Below are 24,401 nucleotides of genomic sequence, written 5' to 3'. Positions count from 1 at the left end.
CTACTGTATTGCTGGACATTTGTACCGATCAATGTCCCTATCATTTCGATAAAACGGAAGCAAACCAATTCTTTTAAAATTTCAAATTTGTTTCAAAGTAACTTCCGTGTACGGAATGTAGAATAGGTCTCAACGGGACGGACTTCCTGTCTTCACACATGCATGTCAATTAAAGCACGGACTACATGGCTTTCTACGCATCAAACTATAGTACATGTTAAAAGGATTTTGACGCTAGTCTTAGCCGCTAGTTGACTGGCAAGCTACCCGATATATAGGGTATTACACGGGAGACAAAAGGCGGCGTGTGCCAAAAATGGCGGCGATAGGAGTCCATTTCCTGTTTTCGTACCCAGTTTCTGACTGTTTTGCTGTCTCTTGACGCACAGTAATACCATGGGCATCATGTCGTCGACAAACGCTGATTACATTCGGCGATATCAAAAAGATGACCCCGCTGGCTTTACGAAATCCCCCTCTTGGGCGTATCAAGGTGAGAGTGTTTCAGGACTCGGTGGTGTTTTATAAGATTAACTCTGAAGATTAGTACGGCTTCCATCTTTTTCGGATGCAGAAACGTTTCGGAGAAGTAATCTTCCTTTGCCTTGCCCAAGAGAAATTGACGCTCCGATAAAGCGCAGAATTCGACCACAGGCTTGACCGAATTGCCCGCTGTCATTTAGATCACCTTGTTTTAATCAACAACGAATTTACAAGCAAAGCCTAGGGACGTCGCCATACGAAAGCCGGGATCGATGAAGCAATAGAAGATCGTCGCTTGGAGATGAGAGACATTTTCAACTATAAATGTTACAAACTTTCTCGAACTGAACCTACTTATATGCTTGGTAATGTTATCAACATTTTCGAAAATTTCAAGCGAGAACGGTAGCTGTTTTCCCCTGCGGAAATAATCACACGATTACTTTCTGGCGCCAAACCATGCGCTTTTTTATAGAAGTTAACTGCTGTTCTCTTGTAGTTCGTCTGCGCACGGGTCAAAGTTCGTATGCTGTTAGTGAAACTAGTTAATTGAACCATAAATACTATATTCTAGTATCTCCATAGGGTTGAACTATGGTGTCGTTGAAATACTTTTAATGGGAGCAGGATGGCCTGAAGATATAGATTTGCAGAATAATCTGTTGTCCTATTTGATCTTACATAATCTATTTGAGAGACAGCAAACCAGTCCGCGATTCTTTGCAGAATAAAATCACATCATCTTTGTTTTAGATTCTACCACGACACTGTGAAGCGCCGTGATAACCTACAATGGTCAACTCTCAGATCATGAGAAGCGGAAGGATACATCTGGAAAAAGGTCGGCGGGATGTAAAATTATTTCAAAGCACAGTACCATAGTTCCGGCACTAATGGCTCGTAACTTTTCGCCTGGCTACAAAACACCACAGAATTCAGGTCAGAGATTCCACTTACAAATAAACGCGCACAAACTTGTAAATGAGATTTTTCGTCGGTGTAACGTTTGAAAATTTAGGTTTCATACGGGCTATTTGCATTGAGCAACGCCTCTGAATTGCCAATTCACATACGACTTTTGCAATATACATGATGTTACTCTATTGAGTCAAACTATAACTTCATCTGGTGCAGAGCTTTGTATGCGTCATAAATATTGCTCGCTTTCGAGAATTTGGTTTCGAATTTCGGTGCTAATTTTGAAATGGGCTAACATTAGAAGAAAATAACAGAAGTTTCGCCGGCTTTTCATTACAGATAAAGTATCTATTACTAAGAGGTAGGAACAAAACGGGTGGATAATGACCACATTTCATGGCGGGGGCCGACACAGAGCAGTAAATATCGTTATGAATTCGCTTGGGTCAAAGAGCAAATGATGAACAATTACTGCGTTCAGGTATAGTGCGTGCTTCGAATTTAAAAGACTTCAAATTTTGCTCAAACTTTCCTCAATGAAACTTATAATATTCTTACTAAACCAAACCAAGAATAAAAATCAGGCGTCACCGTGCAAAGTTTGGCGCGAGAGAAACAAATTACCTGACATCTGACCGATATTTGAAATTCAAAATGGCCGCCATCCCTGTATTAACTCTGTGAGTATAAATAAAGTTCCGATTTTCGAAAAACTAAGATGGTAGGAAATTTTCTTACTCCAAGACGCGGATTCTACCCTATAAGGTGCCAACCCATTCTTGCAATAGTGCATCCATATTTTACATAAAGGTTCGTGCACAAAATGGTAGTTGTAATGTGGCCTTGGCAATTGAAACAGAGCAAGTTTAATAATGAAGATGTTCTTTTTGGGTTATCAAATGGACGAAACCAACATATGAATGAGTGAATTAGGCGCGTTGAAACGCAAAATATGTTATAATTGCGTGTACTGAAACAATGAAGGATTTCTATTATTTGTTATCTTGAAGTGAAACTTAATGAACGAACATGACAAGGTCACGTGGCGGTTTTATAACATGCCAATTATAAGTCGTTAAATGTAAATTGTAGCTCGCTGATTACTCAAAGAGCTGTTGTGATACTTATAGTCAGATGAGCTTAGATGTGTGATTGAAACCTTTCAGCTTTTGTTTAAAATCCCATGCTTTATCAAGCTGGCTCTCTCGACATCCGACTCTACGACTCGGACCACTCTTGACAACATCAAAACACCAAGACACGAAAGAAGATGTATCTCAGAGTGGTGACGTCTGTAAATTTGTCTCCTTGGAGATTAAGTCTATGTAGTTGTAGTGGACTGTATTTTTGTCTCCATTAAGAAAAAGTCCCATAAGACTTCCATTCTTTAAAGACTTAATAAATAAAACATTTGAATTTATTTAAAATAATGATGTGAGCCCTATAATTAATTCCATAAACGTGTACTAAAGAAAATAATGCCAATCTCGAAAGAAAATTCAGCTCGTTACTTTGCTTTCAAAACAAAATCTCAAAGATGAGAGGTATACCAAAGGGCGGCATGATAGAAAGGACTATTTTCCTTTGAAAATCTGTCTCCTGTATGTCGCATCTCTAATTAATGCAGCACACCATGACCGAAAAAAAAAACATCATGTCTAACTTTTGTCACAGGCATGCAGGAAAAAGGTAGACACGGCGTCGGATATGTCATATGATACGTGACGCACATTGGCGATTTTTGAGGAGACTTTCTGGCGAAGCTCGTGGTACGTGTACGAAATTATCACATCCGAAGTTATAATTGCGCATTATTTTGCTGTTCCCGCCTTAGCAATTATTTCTTCGCCACAGGGTAACTGTCTCACAAGCAAAAACTTCATTTTTAGAGCCTTGCTTGCGTGATTTGATGTATACATACTTAAGTGACAAATGTCTCGACCCTCCCTTCTGCATGATGGCTTATGGTTGATAGCATTAATTTATGTGCATAAATTATAATTTTTACATTTTTACTGCGACAAAGTTATTGCGCGTGAGGTAACTATTCGCATTTTGAAGATACAGTATTCATAAAACTTCCTGTCGCATTTCTTTCTCGCCTTACTTTGACAGACAGAAATTATGGTTCGTCACGAACAGGGCCCCAGGGTCCTACCAGGGCTGTAAAATCAATTCGATTTTTATCCCAATGCTGTGCATGCAAGCAATGTTAAGAGTCTGCGATGCTGCTTTGCAACTTTGTAGAGATTTCTTTGGTTTGATGTACACGAACGATAGCATATCATTACAGAGTTGGATGGGCAGATACCGTATCTACATCCAGACTGCAGTGTGCATTTTCTACTCAAAGGGATCCCCTTGTCGTCATACGGCCGAGATATTTGTCGACCCAGCCCCATTTGCCCTGATATCGTCAAGACCTTACGTCAACCGAAAGGTAAAACAGATCTAGACACTTCGGGAACAAACATTCAGTGATTTATAGACAGAAGCATCATCTGTATATCTTTCTGTCCGTGTTTTGTGTATTTATATGTGTCCGTTTATCTCCCCCTCTCTCTCTCTAGCTCTAAAATTTACATATATAAATAAACACACACACACACACACACACACACACACACACACACACACACACACACACATATATATATATATATATATATATATATATATATATATATATATCACAAATTACTTCAGGTACAAAGTAATGATCTCTGTTAGGCCTACTTGATATTATTTTGTACTTGAAGTAATTTGTAATTAGTAATTATTTATAACGTTCTGATTTTCGCATGAAGCACTAGAATTTCCATTTCATATATATATATATATATATATATATATATATATATATATATATATATATATATATATATATATATATATATATATATATATATATATATATATATATATATATACACGCATAATGCTTACACACACGCACAATAGAAAGATGAAAGTGTCATGGGAAAAATGGGAGGCATGTACCGACATAAAGCCACATTCGAACTTGAACTTCATGGCATCGGTTATGTGTCGGACTTTCTAGCTTGCAATTTTTCATTGTCTCAAACATCTACCTGTTCACACGCAACGGGCCTGGATAACAATACTTCTTTCAGAGCAATGCAAACGTCAAGCTCCCTCCGTTACCATTATTCATTACACCGGCGTGCCTAGCATTGCACTCAGCGAGTCCTCATCTCCCCCGAGGTCCAGCGTCGCTCAGGCTCCATGTCTCAAATTGAGTTTCTCTGCGAACGAGCGACGGTAGCTGGCTGCTGACACAGCCCAACTCAAGCTCTTCTTACCAGCCAACCTCGTCTTGCTTCTCATATTCAACTTATATCTGGCAGGAAAGGTGCAACAAGCCTAGCTAAGTAATTCGTTAGGATAATTCGAACAGGTGCATGCCTCTATGCTTGGTAAGTGTTCAGGGTCTCGATCCCTCCGTCACGCCGACGTTGCGTGATTTAGTTCGGAGAATTGTTCAAACACCTCATTTTGATGATCCAGCCGGTCTCCGAATGATTGAATGTCTTAGGCTGAGAGCTGATGTTGACAGAATCAATAATACAGCGGAAATTGATATTCTTTATAAATGATTTGCGCGTTTTATGTCTTTGTGTTCGCCGTGTCACTGATCAGACAGCTTAATCAGGCAGGGTTTTCATCGAAGGAACGCGGAGAATAGAATTGAGTCTAGTCCATTGTGCCCTTGAAAATTTTTTATAACATTTACACTAAAGAATGTATTGATACAGTCCTACAAGGACCTCGCCTGGCTTTTGATGTTGACACACAATAAGAATACAGGATAGAATTGTCACGACCCTAGATGCGTTTATGATTTATGAAAGTCTTCTGGATAACTGTTATTCTGAAGATAGCCTTGCGTGATCTAAGAACCTAGAATCAATATCTGCGAATAAGGGTGGTAATAATTCATGTTAAAGAGCATAGAGATCAATGATATTTCAGCTTGCTAGGAACTGCAACTATTATCGTTCTACGCAATAATTTTAGGTGCAAGATATGATGGACGATGACACCTGCGCATGCGTTATGCGCTCTTAAGGTAGAGGACTCCCCATTTGGGATGCAGTGTTAGTAAATTCCATTGACTTGCAAGAAAACAGCGAAGAAAATGCTACTATAATATTGCAATTTTCTTGACACTCACACGTAAGGTTTTTTTTAAAATTAAGTCACCTTAAAAAGTGTATTCAAAAAGAGGTGTCGTTGTCACAAAACAGAGTCAGATTTTAACGTAAAATGGCAAGGTTATTTATTTAATGTGGAATGGGATCTGCGATAAAGTGCTAACTCAATCGCTTTTTTTACTTTTCATAATATATCATTGTCCATGCTATTTGCTTAGTCGCCAACCGAATAGAGTCTTGATACATTTGATACATTTGATCTCATTCTACGTTTTAGAAATACAACCTTAAAGGAATAGACAATACTCAGATCAGTCTCAATGAGCTCCGCGCTTCTTCTAAGACTGAAATTTAGTGTAGAGCAATAACTCAAGGGTCAGCTTTGCATTTCTCACGTCCACAATACGCTGGATGGGTGAAAAGACCAGTGCAGAATCGACTTGTCTCATTCACTTTCTGTATTACGAGTACTACGCTTGTGAAACATATTTTCGTGTGACGAACGCTCATTGGACATTCCGTGTTCTTATGGACTACAGTGTGCTTATCAATTGACGAATGGGATGTCATGTTACAGTACTGTTTAACCGGAACTACAGGGCGGACAGGCGACGCACTTCGCAAAACATGAAGGGAATTTTGGATCTCTCCGTCGACGACAAATATATGAACACGGACCATAAACCTATGTTAATGTTGTTACTTCAAAAGACAATTGCTACATGCTGTAAAATTTACAGCTGTAAGCATTATTTTTTAAGTATAAATATAGTTCAACTGCATTTGATATATATGAATATTAATATGCCAACTATAGTTTACTGAAATGAATATCAATCAAAGAAAGTCATTAATTTTAATAGCATTTAAATGAAAGTTTTACAAGTATCAGAGGATGTGAGAAAGCTGACGCCATAAATCGACTGTCTAAGATTAAATGTATTGCACTTACAAGTTGTGGAATAATTTATACTTTACAAGCTGAAATCCCCAAACTCGTACGAGACATTCTATCTCGGCCCATTTAGGGTAGATGGTGTATATCACATTTCCTCATTAGATGTCTCGTCTACTCACTGCGACGTACTAGAGTGTAATGACCATTGTAAAGATCAATAGTCATACTATTTTGCAGTCACCAACCATACCACCAAAGTCATGCAGTCCCCGTACCATACAACCAAAGTCATGCAGTCCCCATACCATACCACCAAAGTCATGCAGTCCCCATACCATGCCATCAAAGTCATGCAGTCCCCGTACCATACAACCAAAGTCATGCAGTTCCCATACCATCAAGGTCATAAACTTTCTTACCATATTCCTGCATTTTCTGCTGTTCAAGCATCTCCTTTTCCCGCTCCTCTTCCACAAGTTCAACCAACATTTCATCAACAAGCTCCTTGGCTGCTTCAGCAGCCTCGTCCTCGAGTTCTTTTATTGCCTCTTCCACGGCCTCTTCGTACAGGGCCTCGCCCAAAGCTAATTTCATAGAGGAAGATGATGATGGCTATTTTAATCGTCCCTTTTTACATGACTACTCTCTGCTTACGTGATGTATGGCACAAAAAATCTGACTGGCAAGTTTGTCCCAGATAGTATCTAGAAGATCTCTGGGGAAAATTTGCAAAGCGCTTCAAGATACAATCGCGTGGAAAACAACGGCCTCGCCTCAGTTCGCTTTAACTGTGCTAAGAAATAAAAAAGTTGCATGGCTACTCTTGGGAAACGTATAGCCCAAGGGATTTAGTTTGTATAATAACAATTGCAAATTTGTTTTGATATTCCTGGTCCCAGTTACTCAACGGTCGCTGATTATTCGAATCGCATGCGCAAAACGGAATAGTGCATGGTGTCAATGATGTTCAGAAATGACTCGTCTGGTGATCTGTCAAGATGGGTGTGAGAAAAAAAGAGGTATGATCAAAAGAAAAGGCCACAGAATCTAACATGTTGAATGTACATGTTACATGATCCACTTGAGATGAGTACGACTGATCTCCGGACATGCGCAGTGCAATAGATATCTACTCCTGTATATTTTATAACTATCACATAAAGGGGAAATATTGATGTTGTCCCAGGGCTGACATGAAATACTTATCATCAGTTACTCTGAGAGTTTACATGACAACATGCACCGACACTGTTCCTCAACTCGTATAACAAATCAATCTTCCAAATTTATGATGACAAGAATAGTAACCCAACAAATAGTATCATAAAGTACAATCCAAACGTTTTCATTGATGTCGTAAAGAGAATGGAATGGGAAACAGTATTTTTTATTGATTACTACAAAGTTTGGTAACTGACCTTCGTCCTCATCTTCACCATAATCAGAACCCTGTTCTTCCACATCTTCACTCTGATCCGAGTAATCGGGATACGTGATCTCTCCGTCTTTCTCCGCTGCTTCGAAACTTTCAAGATTGTCATAGATTTCATTAAAATCTTCCCCTTCCTCATCTCCGCCTTTTTCAAAATATTCCTCTTTCAGTTCTTCAAGGTATGGTCCGTACAGATACTGTAAGTCTTCCCAGTTCACCTCAACCGATTCTTCATCCTCGTCCTCCTCGTTCGCGACATCGGAGTCGACTTCAGTACTCTCCTCCTCGTCTTCAATCTCGTTACCATGGAGATCATTATTTATTTCATCCTCCCAGGCGCCGAATGGGTACTCCCCGTCGCGTTTTTCTGCGATACCGTTGTCTTCTTCACCCTCTTCCACGGACTCCTCAACAATATCATCAAGATTATCCAAATATTCCATTAGTTCATCGTCCTCGTCCGCCTCGATTTCACTCTCTTCGGCTTCAATTTCCTCTTCTAACGGCGTTCCTTCTTCCTCCATTCCAACTAAAATTTCTTCCGCGATCTCTTCTGCCAGTTCTCGTACTGTTTCTTTGGTCAGTCTGTCGATCTCCTCGGCAACTTCGTCTTCAACCTCCGCCGCAATTTCTGTGGAAGATAGATAGAGACCATTATCATATAATCAAGAGTATTCTCCCATATTACCGAAATGCATTTCTCATTTTCGTATTTTTTAATCTGGTCGGGTAATTTGTCTGTTTCTAAAGAGAAACCGGCTTTTTATGTGCGGGTGCGGGACTACGGTAATTCCTTGAAACAACGTGCAATTCTTTGCAAGTGTTGTTTTTTTTCAGGAGATGCAATCTGTTCACCATGTTGTCCAGAATTGCTTTCCACGTTGAAATAAAGATTCAAAAGTTAATTAAATGCCTAGGGTTGGGCGAGAATCAGTTTTCGAAATAGTCAACCGCGAATTATCTCTATGACGACCGTGGAAATTGAGAATGAATATCTTCCTGTTTGTTTTTGAAAAAAAGTATTGATAATTGACTTTGAAAAAAAATTACTGTTTTGCCCGAACAAGTACATTTTCGTTTTCTGGTGTGAAAAAAAGTATGGGAAAAGTATGTTCATGAAAAGTATGTTTATGGTGTGGGAAAAGTATGTTTATGGTGTGGGAAAAGAATGTTCAATTACAAAGTATCGTCCCTGCAAAAAACAGCGCATTATGTGCCGTACGCGACGCTACCAAGAAGAAAAGCATTTTTGTCCGCACTAAAATACAACTATCAACAGTAACATTGGATATTGCAAACACATACAGGCCGTGTTTCACTGGGCACTTAACTCCGTATTTTACATGCTATACATAAATAATGGAAACGTCACAGTTAATGGATCTTTAACGGTCGAACAGGGCGATATCCTGTGTCGATAAAAGTCGACAGTTACCCATCAAAATATGCACGTTATGATATCAATGCATTTCTCAATTTTACAGGTACACTGCGACCAATCGCATTATTCATTCAACTGTGAATAATAATGTCTACGCATATCAAGGTTATGGATTGCTGACATACTGGCTTGTGTTTCGATTAGACTTACAGAGAAATGGCCGTAGATGATGTTACGTCATAACGAAGAAACGCTTATTTCAAATTTCTATAATCGGTGGACAAACAACAATTCTGCGGGGACGTTTGTATTTTTAATGCCGGAAGGAACACAGATTGTTTGATCGCAATAACGATGTTATATAATGTGAATAATTATCTAACTTGTAATGTTTATCCTGTGTATCAGCACACTTGAGAACAACTCACATAATTAAAACCATTCTCCATATGACATCAACTGCGCGTTGTATACACTGAGCAACTATTTTGATAATTAACAATATCGACCAGAGTAAAACAAAAGTGCAGGGTTACTCAACATATTTATAGTTTATTTTTTTTTTTTCTCCACAGTTAATGAATCTAGTTATATCTTCCTCCCCACTTCTAATTAAGCAATAAATATATTTGAACATTTCCGGCACGGGAGAGCTTGCAACGCATATATAATTACTGCACTTCATCAATTTCATCTAAACCATCAAAATGACTTTGTCTCCATATTGCAGTGGTCGAGGCCGTATAGTCTTATGCGTTGCGTGTTACAGTCGTATAAGACTTTCGGTCAGTCGGACGAGCTTAGGCTTTCTCCCGGTGACGTTTCGTGATATTCAAACTACCCCTGTTTGCCGTTTTCTTTCAACTGATGAAAGATAATATAGAAAACATGTCCAAAACCTTCACAAAGTATTGGCGACGTTCAGAGTTTCAAAAACTTTGTGGAAAAAGTGCGCCATGGGTGCTATCAAGAAATCAGAACTCGTTGCCTATGTAATACTCCATATCTATAAACCGATCACATTGTCACAATCACATGTATGTATGTATGTATGTATGTATGTATGTATGTATGTATGTATGTATGTATGTATGTATGTATGTATGTATGTATGTATGTATGTATGTATGTATGTATGTATGTATGTATGTATGTATGTATGTATGTATGTATGTATGTATGTATGTATGTATGTATGTATGTATGTATGTATGTATGTATGTATTTATGTATGTATGTACGTATGTATGTATGTGTACGTACGTACGTACGTACGTACGTACGTACGTATGTATGTATGTATGTATGTATGTATGTATGTATGTATGTATGTATGTATGTATGTATGTATGTATGTATGTATGTATATGTATGTATGTATGTATGTATGTATGTATGTATGTATGTATGTATGTATGTATGTATGTATGTATGTATGTATGTATGTATGTATGTATGTATGTATGTATGTATGTATCTATGTATGTATCTATGTATGTATCTATCTATGTATCTATCTATCTATGTATGTACGTACGTACGTACGTACGTATGTATGTATGTATGTATGTATGTATGTATGTATGTATGTATGTATGTATGTATGTATGTATGTATGTATGTATGTATGTATGTATGTATGTATGTATGTATGTATGTATGTATGTATGTATGTATGTATGTATGTATGTATGTATCTATGTATCTATGTATCTATGTATTCAATGTACCTATGTATCTATGTATCTATGTATGTATGTATGTATGTATCTGTATCTATGTATGTATCTATGTATGCATGCATGCATGTATGCATGCATGCGTCTATGTAAATGATCATCTTTCTATACATCTACATGTACTTGTCTCGTCTCCCGATCAAGCTATTTGCCAAGCGATGCATATATCGATTAACATGCCTATGATATATTTTCTTTCCTCCCCTGTGCTGTAGACTCCCTCTCTCCCCTCCCAATAATTCAATCCGTCTCTTTCTGCCAAGGGTTTTTACACTCATGATGTACGGGGAAAGCGAGCATGGACTCTGAGGCTGCAGATAAACACTGTACGTTGCTGGATACCAGCAAGGTCTAACGTTTGCTGACGACATGCGGGCGGCTGTTGTCACGTGTTCAAGCAATCTTTAAGATTAAAATTGCACACGGTCGGACCCTGGATATCTAGCGCTGACTCAAATATTGATTGCGACTAAAATCTGGCCACAGGTATGTTGTAAGTCAATCCATTACATGCCCGCTGAACTTATCTGACAGTCTTCACAATGTAACATACACTTTGCAAAATCAAACAGACACTGTCCATAAATTTTTAACAAACGTCGATTTCTTATCTTGCGTCACTCTCCGGTGCATTGATTTAAATGAAACAACACGCAATATCTACTTGTGGCGACATTGAGTAAAATTCATTTCAGACCCGGTGAAACACACGTAGCGTCACTCGGCAGGAGGATAGACACATGCATGCTGCTGCTGCTGTCAAGGCAACGTTTAGCCTCTGCATGATGTTCATTAAGTTTGGTGCTAATTGGGTGCTCAGAAGGTCAAAAGATATCAGCGAAGAATATCGAAACGAAAGCAAACAAACGAATAAACCGGATCAAAGAAAGGACAAATTATTTCAAATCAGCGAAGTGGGAATACATGTAGATACGTAAACAAAAACAACTACCAATACCAAACGATAAACATGTCATAAACCTGACAACCGATCGACCTTCCTCTAGGTGTGTGTGTATGTATGTATGTATGTATGTATGTATGTATGTATGTATGTATGTATGTATGTATGTATGTATGTATGTATGTATGTATGTATGTATGTATGTATGTATGTATGTATGTATGTATGTATGTATGTATGTATGTATGTATGTATGTAGTATGTATGTATGTATGTATGTATGTATGTATGTATGTATGTATGTATGTATGTATGTATGTATGTATGTATGTATGTATGTATGTATGTATGTATGTATGTATCTATCTATGTATTTTGATGTATCTATGTGATCTATCTAAGAAGTATGTATGTATCTATCTATGTATGATTGTATGTATAGATGTGCCACGTACATGTGTATATCTATTTGCGTATGTACGTATGAATACAGACACAGCAAAGTGAATACAGGCATGTACAACGATACGTACATGTATAGATGATTCGACAAACATCAGTTAGAGATTTTTACAGCAGAGCTCTGTGAAAACGATGTAGCTAGTCTTGCTAACCTAGCTACTGTGAAACACCATAAAGTCAACGACTGTGTGTCGGTAATAAACGTTAATTGGCAGCGATATAAAGCTAATGAGGCAAACTGATTGCCAGCAACGGACAAGGAGATTGCTTAAGCCGTAGACCTGGGAATGATTGTCAGACAGTGTCGAAACACAAGGGAAATAGCTGTTGAATATTACGAGACTTCTTCTCAACGCTTTGATGCCATATTTACCAATAGTGTTAGCGAAGAAAAGCTGGCGATCACGTGAGGTATACAGTATCTCAAAGTGGGTGAATTTATCCACTCCTTCGGGTGAAAAAGGAAAGTGAAAGATTAATGTTGTCGTGTTTTCTTCGGTGAAATGTTTTCGGTTAGCGCGATTCACTTGGGAAAGATCGAATTATATGATAATAAATTATTGACTAACTGCACTGACAGCGTAAACAATTGTAAATATTGACTTCAAAACGTGATAAATTTTCTGTAGTCTAAACGTTACTGCATCGGTTCCCTTTGGATTTATTCACCTAGGCCCCTGTATAGCATTGTAGTTTCCACAGCCAGTCTGAGGCCGTTTATCTTGTTGGTTTTGCCGACCTGGTTGGCAAATTGCATCCCGTTTTCAACTACGTTAATCCACGCCTGTGCATTATACAAGCTCAAGCAAGTAAAATGGTTATTTCTTAGAGTTTTCAATGGATGTGTCCGGCGGGTGATTTATAAAATTGAGTGTATAAGCTTTTCAACAATAGTCCTTTTCGAAAATAAATGGAGCGAACATAATTTCATAATACTCCTCGGTATCATCCCTGTGTGTCCTCGAAAAATGTGCGGAAAAACAAACCAACTAAAATGTAATTTTCTGTACGTCTTTCGTCTTTCAAAAGTAAGAGTAAGACGCCTTCTCAATCTGACAGTATTTTCTGTCATTAATGTACATGGTCGATGACCGCCCGTATTCGTTTTCCTCTTTTTAAAGTGAGACTAATGCAAAGTGATGTACGGAACGATAAAAGAACCTGTCTTCTGTCGAGTGAACGCTGATAACCTTACATGAAATATGTTGCTCCTAGGTGGCGATGTAGGTGTGCGTGTTCGAATCCTACGCGGTTGAAGTGCTCTATTGAGTAGTACAGTTGTGTAGGAAGCGCCATTTTAACATTCGTCAAGAAAACACAATAAAGAAGAAAAACCTACAAATTCAATTTCGAGCCAAATTTTTATAATTGGAAACAATATTTTGTTGAATTTCTCTCTCAATTTCGCAGCCAATAGGATGATGTCATTGTTGTGTCACCGAGCTGCAATGGAATAAGAAAAATACTTGCGCGTGTCAACGATAGCCAGAGTATATTTTCGGTTTTCTCTCATTTAATAACCATTTTGGAGGTAGTATCCTTTCCTTTCAGTTCAATTTTAGTGAATCCAAGCCTTCGTTATTTATAAATTGCAAAAAAAATGATTTGTTATTTGCTCACGTAAATGACTATGCTTGACACTTGATCAATTTCAATCATTGTCGCTTGTTTATTGCAGAGTAAAATTCAAGAAGCTGTTCAATTGCATCTTGGGAACGTTTCAGTTGTGACCTCAAATTTGTGAACTTGCGGTCGATTTAATTTGCACCTTCGGCCTTGAGCTATTGATCACGGTTTCTCAGTAGGTGCATGTAATTGCCAGCCATAACACGGTTCCTTGGTAATAATGGCTTCAATGGGTAAAACGGTGCTTACGGGTATCCCTACTCAATTACAGCGGGCGTTAATGCATGGAAATTCAAGACTCAAGCCGTTGTCGAGAGTTCAGAATCACAGTCCTTTACAAATGTCTCCTCGATTGACTCCTCCTTTCAGATGAAAAGCATTGTCGCGTGACTCGCGTCCATACCGTTTAGAAATGTATTTGTTGCAAATGCTATACGTAGTCTTCGCCGGTGTACAAAGCACATTATTATATATATATATATATATATATATAATATATATATATATAATATATATTAATATATATATATATATATATATATATACACACACTCACACACCTGACTTATTTTCTTAAAACTTGAAGAATGTAAGGTGACATTTTGCTTGATAACAATCAAGTTACTTGTAATTACGTTTTCTTATCCGATCAAATCAGATAATTAATTTACTCCGCATCGACTGTGGCATCTCTGTTCCCGAGAAAGATCAATTTGTCAAACTCCAGGTGTGAGATATCAGAGTATACACAGCTGGCCATATACACACAAATGCATTCAGCCCCAACAGTACAGGTAAAATAATACTTTGCGACCAACTCTTTAGTTTTCAATCGATTGACTGATGTAACTGACGGGTGATTTTGACAAACCACTCCAATTCAAGAATACTGTATTTGATGAGTTACCTCCCAAGGCTCCGTGATACAGTTATCCATTTGCAAAATAGGACGACGCTAATCATAGCAATACATTTTGAGACTGTCTTTTGCTAAATGCTGTCACGGAATGGTGAATGTAACTGTCACTGTGCTATTACCGGGACTTGGCATAACTCTATTCATATGAGTAAGCTTAACATGCCAAAAAAGGAATATCTCAGTCCCATTTAAGGATCCCATATTCCATTCCTTTCCTATTATGAAAACGCCACTTTATCATCGATCGGCTGACGTTTTAAATCGCAAATTTCTAGAAAAATAGGTGTGTATAGTCAGATGAGTATCTTCTTGGGATTATTAGGCTAAGTAGGGTTTCAACGTATCAACTTGTATTATTTGACAAGGCATTTATAAAACTAATCATTGAGTGGTCGACAAGACGTACCTTCATTCCCGCTCACAGAGAAAAGAGGATAGAAAGCAATGACGTAATATTCGGTATTTATTATTTAAAGGAAAGGGGTCGTCGGACTCTGCTCAAAGGTTACCAGGGACCCGTGCGAAAGATATAGACACTGTATCTAGGGTACGTTGGCGATACAATGGATATCTTAAAATTTAAATGTTGCATCTATGTTGACATGATGCATCTAGATATCATGCGTGGAATACATTGTTTGTAAACAAGAAAGTCGCACACGCGCAATTCTTTCCCTTTGACATAAACATAACATGGTTCTATGTCAGTGCAGGGTATATGTACCGAAAGTCTACAATACCCATGAGACAACGGCATCATCGACAAACTATAAACTTCGTGGGATTTGACGCTCATTATACCACGCCTATAATTTTCTGATTTATAATTTGTTTAAAGAGTTTCTCCATATTTTAACATAAATCCACCACACCAACGATCTCATCTATTTAATAACATTATAAAAATATTCAATAGTCATACCGTCTGTTAGCCTATCCAGAATGGCGGCTTCCTCATCCGCCATTACTTCCTCCTCGTCCGCATCCTCGTTCACGTCTACAATACTCTCTTCCATAATCTCTTCCTCTTCGACTTCTGAATCCGGAGATTCCTTGTCTTCGATTTCTTCCTCGACGTCTCCGTATTCTTTCAACAGTTCCTTCGTCATCATGTCTTCTAGGATCTCTTCTAACGTTTCTTCGTCGATTTCACTAACTTCTGGAGCTTCTTCGCTGTACAGATCACCTACGATTTTTAAACAGAACAAGCACAAGTGTGTCAAGTCTGTTCAGTTCTTGAATAAATATACCGATTACCTTTAAAAGTTTTACATCAGCAGCGCGAAGTGATGAGCACTGTCAGGCTTGAACAAACGATCAAGTTTTCTTGCGCAGAAAAACGCCTACTTACTCATATGCCTAATTCATTACACACAATACACTGTACATTGATCTTTGTGACAAAAAGGACGTTTCAATTTTGAAATCACAAACTTTCCCTACTTGTCCAGTAATAAAACACCTGCTCCAGCTTTTGGTGTTTGCATTTCACAACTCATGAGATACGGGTAGAGCTTGTGACTCATACGACTGCTTTTCAGTAAGACACAGCTTATCATCACAAAAAGCCGGCGAGGTAATGAAGAAGTTCTGTTGTAGCTATGTCACATCTGTTTCTAAAATGATGAGTGGCATCATTCTGGGTTTCAACTTGCGACAATAGTTTGATGGGCTGAATAACACTAAATAGTCACTTTGAGTCAATCCAAGAATTCTGCATGTCATTATTTATGTTTTTTCTCAAGCGTGACTGTAAATGTATTCTGAAATGTCTCGGACTCTATTGGAGATAATCTGCACCGTTATTGTCACAAGTAACTGAGATATCTTCCCCAATACTTTGTTGGTGTTTATATCTTATTATTGATCAGCTGTGAATCACGTGAGCTAACTATCGTCTACAAGAAGCTGTTGCGTTCATTTCATCTCCAAATTTTTTTTTGCAGTGCATTAACCACTTTGATCTACTGTGTTTTGAACACGATGACTAAAACGCTATAAGTGAGAGTATTTCATCGAGTTTGTGCCAATCAGAGACGCCTACGTATAGGGTGGGCAGCGTCCAATACGTCGAACCTTATGATTGGTGGATGGATAACCTATTGGCGGCGGATTTTCAAATAACGATAACGGGTCTGCGTGTGATGTTCTGCGCATTAGAATGAGAGTGTTCAAATTGCAGTTCTCTGTCAACGGATAAAGTCAATCTTTGATCTCTTGGTGTTCTGTTGCGGGGGATTAGAAATATTAAAGCCCCGGTTTGAGATTAAAGGAGGTGTTTAATCAAACGCGAAATATGTAGCATTTCTACTGATCAGCAAGATACAGTACCACGTAGCCCGGATGTAGGATAAGCGACACAGCATTGATTGCTTCTGGAAGCATCTGCCAATGAAATTATAACTGCTGGTATCTAATCGCGTTCTTTTTTTGCTGTTAAAAACTTAAAATTTACGATTTTTGCAACCATTCTCGCCCATGTTGTTTGATATACTTGTAGTCAAGAGTTAGGACTGTATTCGAACTTGCTAGGGAAATTCCTTTCTGCATTAATGTAAAAGTAATCTTGTGTAACATTTTCACTCATTCTGTTTCTACCCGCCAATATTTGACCTTTAGGTTACGGGCGGATCGTCCAAAAATTTAGAAAAAAAGAGCGATTTTAAGGCGCGACTGTCAGAATCCGACGGCTCAACTGTTTCCGATTTTCGGAGCGGAGAAGCCGGGTGCGCGCCACTGCACTGTGCCTTACGCTCTGCGTCGAGAGTCTGTACTGCGTTGCTCAACTTATAGAAGGATGCCAGTAAATAACGTTCGATGTTCGCATATTAATATCCCGTCGGCCACTAGCATCGAAATGTAATATTGACGTCATTAGATTTTTATTGATTTTGCGAGATATGCCCATGAGTGCAGGTCAAATATGGACCGCAGCTATTAAAACATGTTTAACAGATTTTACAAAAAGACAAAGGCCATCATAGAGGTACGGAGGCCGGGGTTGGCACGTTTGATAATGAGTTACGTTTTGGTTATTCTAGGAAACGTGTGTTTTCCTTCTCATTCGCCCGGAACATGTCAAAATGTAAAGCATTGACCGTGTAAACACAACGTAATGTATAACATGCAATGCTACAGCTGACAATCAAATTGTGGTCCTGACTAAAATTCATTTGTCATGACCATTGCGCACTGACAGGCTGTGCTGATAGGTTGGATACTCGGCAACTTTCGACATGATTTCGGAAGCAGAACAAGATTGGCGTTGAAGTTTGCCAGAGGTAAAGAGTGAATATGTCATTCATTCCAAGATGAGAACCGTGAAGAGTATTGACCGTTGTAATATTTATCTACAAGTAATTTCACAATCTATTTTCATTATTTTTGTCGAACCGTGCCAGCAGCCTGACTATCTAGACAACAACGCATGTTCTGCGACAGCAGCATGACAAACGCCCTCAGACATAGTTAATATCCCCTTTCTCTCAGGGCGCCGATAGTCCCCGTTTTACCTCAAGACACCGTTTATAGTACAACTTCATAAACGCACGCACCAATCCTAAAAACCGACAGGCTTATCTTCAGCAGATGATAACTCTCATGAGACCGACCGACGCCAGTCGACTTCTCGGAGTCCCGCGCTCTGACCCGTCACCATGGCTCTGAATTCGTATTCCAGAACAAAGTACTCGGAGGCAGTCGTTACCGGTGGATACAAATATATTGCTTTCCGTTCGTCAGTCATGCAGTCCGTTTCAAACAGATACAACAATCGTGTTCTGCGCCGGGGAGACCGCGTTGTCAAGGTAACACTGTTCTTATAACTACAGACTAGGCCGGCGTTCACTAGAAGTAGGAATTATATTTTTTGAAGCGAAAGGCCTGTATTCACAATCGTCAAAAAAGGGAGGGGACGCCCACCTAAGTTGACCTTAGCCAGCGCTGAGTTGAACTTAGCCAGCGCTGAGCTGCTAATTAAGTTTCAAAGAGTATTAACAGTTCCATTTTCCCGATAACGTACAATTACTGACAACGCTCGACCTCGACCTGTGACAACAGACTCCGTCTTATCAATAATATTACCGCGCTTTTATACTTTCGAACTATACTTTGGTCAGGTAGACAACAACTACAAAACTCTACTGCCGCGGTGACTCTTAAATAAAATTGACTGTCTCAGGACGAAAAGGTTGCTATGGAAACATGCGATCTAAAATGGTATCTCAATCACCAAATATGATAATTCAAACTAGTTAAACACTTGTTCAATGAGCAGCTTGGTCCTTAAAGACATTTTGTAACATTTTGTAACAGGAGTCATCTGAATTATTGTCCCTTTTCTCAATTTTTGCCCATTTCGAGATTTTTCTCAGTTCTGAAAGCTATATCATTTAAAGACATGATTCCCCTATTGTCTGGGGAACAAGAGAAATGATAATTTACTTCTCGCCTTATTAATCGATGAATATATACATATCTGATTCCATGATCGAATTGTTGCATGCAAAATATTTCTGAATTCCCCTCCAAGAAACCTGCCTTGTAGCCGTGGATATTTCGAGACTTCCATATGGTAACGCACGTCTTTTTGCAGAAGAGAACACTTTAATTCTGTCAAAATACGCTGAGCTTGAAATCACCTTACGATGAATTGAAACAGAGAGTGAGAAATGTTACAAAACCAAACGTTATATTGTCACTCTCATGTGATTTCTGACGTCACAATGACGTCATTTGGTCTTGAGCGAGGCACGCCGCTGCTTATGGTGCCGCCAGCCTTCATCAATTGGAAATCGTTAGCGAGGATCAATTCTGTACAGCTGTTTTCAAAATCATACATATTCTTCTTTCCCCATGGGGAATTTGACAGTCCTTCATTCTAAATTAATATCGCTCCATTATAACACATTGTGTTGAAGTCACGAATAATTCCGAAATCGTGAATTTTCTATCGACGAGTCGACTTTTCATTCACAAGAAAACGTTAAAGGATTATATTTGAGTATCCTGATATTATCCGCAAAGCCTTGCCTTTAGACGCTTGTACTTCTTACCTTTAAGCGATTTCAGAGAGAATATTTTTTCGCGAAAGCTCCCGTCAGTGCTTCCGACAGATTTTCTTGTCAATGCTCAAGACTCTTTCGGTCAGTGCGCATGCGCATGCCACTTGCATACAGGGCAAGCTCGGATACAAACATACACTACAATTTTGTGTTGATCATCTGTTTCGGCGTTTCCCTAGCTCTACATATGTGCTCCAAAGTAGGAATGTTTAACAGATAATATCCTTGGTAAAGTAAACTCAATAATTCATGTAATGTCATATCGTCGTTCACTTTTGAATTCAATAGAGTTCAAAAGATTGTTCAGTGTTCGTTCTCGCATGGGGAAGGACAAAGAAATCATTTCATTGTTGCGATAATACCAACGGACACCTTTACAGTGAAAAACAGATAAAAAAGTGAACGAACATATCGTCGAAAGGAGTTTTGACTGGATCTTTGATAGAAACGTAGAGATGTGATGTCGCCAGGGAAGTACAATTCGAAATTGGTAATTAATTTTGAAATATACTAAATGGTCCCTTTGCTCTAGGCTTGCTTGTGACTGAAGTTATCTTATTCATATACTATGTAGATATTAGGATCAAACATTTGCTATCCAGGGGTGATATTAGGATCAAACCATTTGCTATCCAGGGTTAGGCAAGAGCAAATAATTTGAACATTTGCTTTCGTTTCACTCATTATACGTTCTGCAATTTAATTTTAGTTGTGTGAGCTAATACAGTTATTTTTCTATGACAGGTAAGCAATCACTTACGATGGGCGAAGTGGTGGCGACACTGAATACGATCGATTGACCTAAACATTGAGTGTTGACTCACTCTGAGTTCACGTTTCCAATCATTGATTTACTTTGCGACAAGTTGCTTTGCAACAAACATGAACATTGGACTTTGCAGTGCTTTCGCATGAAAACAAACCTAATGCTATTAGCCCTGTCAAAGCAGACAACCTTGTTGATAGAATCAATTTGATCCAGCTTTATCTTCCGATCAGGGACAAGATTGACATGATATGAAGTTCCTACCGAAGTTCATTAAATTCTAATCTTTGGTTTATCTGTTTCGAAGCAAAGAACAAATTAAATCACATTTGTGGTAGAAGACATGCGCAGGCTATTTTGACAGCTCTCCCTATTAAAATCGCTCTCTATCGAGCTTCAGATAGATCACTTACTCTCTTCTTGGAGTCCGCCAATCACTTCGTTGCCCATTTCTTCTTTACCGAGCTCCATAGGATAGGCTTGCCCAAGCGGAAGTCGCGCCACAGCAGGCCAATCATCGGTGTAATATGGCGGCTCTTCGATGGGAGGACCTGGCTCTAACTGAATTTCCGGCGTGTCATCTGGCCAGTTTTCTCGTATGTAATTGCCATAGTCATCGGAATCCTCCGCTATGTCGTCGTAGAGTTCTTCACTCTTTGTCGTTCTTCTTCTAGTGCCTTTAGCTCGATGAATTTCAGTGCCTCGAGCAGATTACCTCGCTCATCGTTGTACCCCAACGAGGGCGCCGCTCCCACCCCATCGGTTGAGAACAAGAGCCCGCTGGTCAGAAAGATTCCCAGCAATGTCAGTGACGTCATTTCCGCTTCGGAAATCTACAAACACTCAGCTGCGGAGAGAAAGAATGACAATCGAGAAATTATTCAGAGTTCAGCTCAAATATTCAAATGAGAGGAGTTTAAGAATCTTACAGATGAAGCCGTATGAACGTGGCTTAAGACATTTTAATTCACTTCAAATTTCTGAAAAAGAATGTCAAGCATAACTACCTGACGCTCCTTTTTGAGCAAGACGACGTGGAAAATAAAAAGTATTGCTGCTTGATCGTCATGTTTTTGTCTTATCGTCGTCACTGATTTCAGTACTGTCCAACCCGGCTTCTCGTCATGATTTTAATTCTCTTGTACACGAACATCAGAAATCACTGGCAATGTTCAATAGCTTGGAAGGTTATATCTGATTGGAGGATTGTCATTATTTACAACAACTTAAAGGAGCATGACACTAGAGCTATTCTTCGGCTGACTCGCAGCGTGTTTGCAAGGTTATATCTGATTGGTCGATTGTCACTATTCACAGCAACTTAGGGAGTTTATTTGTATTGTTTTAATTATATTGGTAAGATTCAGCCAACCAATAGGATAACAGCTTCGAAATCGCTGCAAGTCGCCCCCGGCTCTTTACCTGATTGGCTGTTGGAAATAAATAAATAATCAGTATAATCGTGCTTATAAAATTCACAAGGAGGGAGAGCAGCAATGATATAGAAGAACTTAATGTTTCAAAAGTAGGTCGATAGACCTGTAATGTGAGTCAGAAACTTCTTTTCGACGGGGTTTTAAGTAGGTCGAGCACGTCGAATGAGAGGAACTTTGACGTGTGTTGCCGGCTTTTCTCCCACGGAGAGCCTCGAATATGCAGAAAATAGTGTAAGGTGAAACTGATTGCTGAGTCCTAGTCAGGAAATTGAATTCGCTTTCCCTCGCCAGGTAGACAGCAGGTAACGATGAAACCACATGTACTACTGCGGGCAAACAGCTATGTCACTAAAGTGGAGGTCATTTTGAAAATCTGTACTCGGACCCTTTTTCGTGGCAAAAGCCGCCTGTTTACTGTTTCCGCCTGTTCACTGTTTCCGCTTGTTCACTGATTCCGCACGGGCTGACACATTTCAGTGAAACAAGTTGTGAACTGCAGACGTCATACTTAATATTGCCTGTTTGTCCGGATACTCTTAAGTCCTCAGAAGTGTACCTCTTTTATGTTACTGCCCTCTTTATCTAATTTTGACTGAAGTGAGAAAGAAATCACGATTTTACACAATTGCCAACGGGATCGAGTGGATATTAGCGAGGCTCGCAATCTTAAACAGCAGGAAAATTGTTCAGTTCCCAATCACCAAGGAAATCACATAGCCTGAATTAAATCCCATTTTGATGGATTCTATCCTTGTGGGTGAGTGTATCATAGCTTTGACTGGGTTACCCCGATGTCTCGGGCATTTTGCACCATCATCAAATTTCCTGCACGGGAGAGCGTAATGCATGTGTTGACTTGACAACGAGTAATTGAAACCCCATGCCTCGAATACCCTGCTCCACCAAGGGCGATTTTGGAGCTATCTCGACGCACTACTTATCGTCGTTTTTGAGGACGCAAAGCAATCGACAAAGAGAACCGACTTAGAAGAATCCTACTGCAGGGAACTTGAGAGAAATCCTGGCTGACTTTGGTTACAGGAACGAGTGTGATGAAAAAGGCAAATGTCCGCGTGCCACGAAGAAGAAATGCAATCACGAATATTAGACACAAATCAGACACAAACCATCTCGTCATAGATGTTTTTGATTATGTTGGAATCTTACTTGCATGTTTGAAACATATAAAGCATACAAATTCAGTAAGATTGTCTGTACCCACCCTCCCCCACTCTCTGTCTCTCTTTCTCTATCTATCTCTCAGTTTCTGTCTCTGTCTCTGTCTGTCAGTCTGTCTGTCTGTCTGTCTCTCGGTCTGTCTCTCGGTCTGTCTCTATCTCTGCATCTCTCTGCCATTCTCTGTCTCTCTGTCGCTCTGTCTCGATATCATTCTGTATCATCTGTCTGTCTCTCTGTGTCTGTGTCTGTGTCTGTCTGTCTGTCTGTCTGTCTAACACACACACACACACACACACTCTCTCTCTCTCTCTCTCTCTCTCTCTCTCTCTCTCTCTCTCTCTCTCTCTCTCTCTCTCTCTCTCTCTCTCTCCTCCCCATGTGCCCATCAACCACTGCACGTTGCCGCTTCATTACCACATGTACACAACTGGCTGTTCACACAGTTAAAATTTAAACACAAACACTAGCGTGACATTCTCAAACGAAAGGAGAGGTGAATACCCATTGAAAATGTCGACAACCAAAGCGATCGCTAAACGTGGGCGTCTTCTGACGTAGATGTTCACATAATGACATACCTGCTATTGCCCACATGGAACCAGAGAAGCAGCCATGGCTTTGAGTAATCAAATTATCCTTCTGTTTTGATACCTCTGTATGTCCCAATGTCTATTCCTTTACTACCGTTGCAAATTCCATCAGTAAAATTAGAATTGAGGGTAGAGAAATTTAATAGATAAATCGTTTCATTAATATGCATTTTCGTATTTTCTTCGTGACGATAACGATTAATAACCATTGTCCTGAGAAAATGAATTAAGGTAGTTTGGGCATGACGCAAGGATGGACGATCAATTCATTACTCTGTAATCCACTTTACAGAGACCAAAGATTAAAACCCACGCAACGTACAATGTATGCGTAAACAGACGCGGGAAAAGGATCGCGTTGTGTAAGAAAATATTTGCTGATCGATCCGAAACAGAAATGGCGGGCGATGAACTATGTATGAGATGAAGG

General features: G+C 39.2%; 1 protein-coding gene across 3 annotated transcripts in view; it reads right to left on the bottom strand.

Annotated features, from left to right (window-relative positions):
* LOC139118449 (probable inactive protein kinase DDB_G0270444) overlaps positions 1–24,401 on the bottom strand; it is a 52,408-nt gene that overhangs the window by 15,842 nt on the left and 12,165 nt on the right. For all 3 annotated transcript variants that reach the window (XM_070681744.1, XM_070681745.1, XM_070681746.1), the window contains exons 2-5: positions 21,180–21,613; positions 15,860–16,123; positions 7,893–8,537; positions 6,894–7,058 (exon numbers count right to left, since the gene is read on the bottom strand). In XM_070681744.1, coding sequence (XP_070537845.1) covers positions 6,894–7,058; positions 7,893–8,537; positions 15,860–16,123; positions 21,180–21,237 — 1,132 coding nt within the window. In that variant the 5' untranslated portion in view covers positions 21,238–21,613. The remainder of the gene's footprint in view (positions 1–6,893; positions 7,059–7,892; positions 8,538–15,859; positions 16,124–21,179; positions 21,614–24,401) is intronic.

This window comes from Ptychodera flava, chromosome 19 (assembly GCF_041260155.1).
Source record: "Ptychodera flava strain L36383 chromosome 19, AS_Pfla_20210202, whole genome shotgun sequence".
NCBI classification, from domain to species: Eukaryota; Metazoa; Hemichordata; class Enteropneusta; family Ptychoderidae; genus Ptychodera; species Ptychodera flava.
Note: the sequence above shows the minus strand (reverse complement) of the source record. Positions and strands in the feature narration are given on the sequence as shown.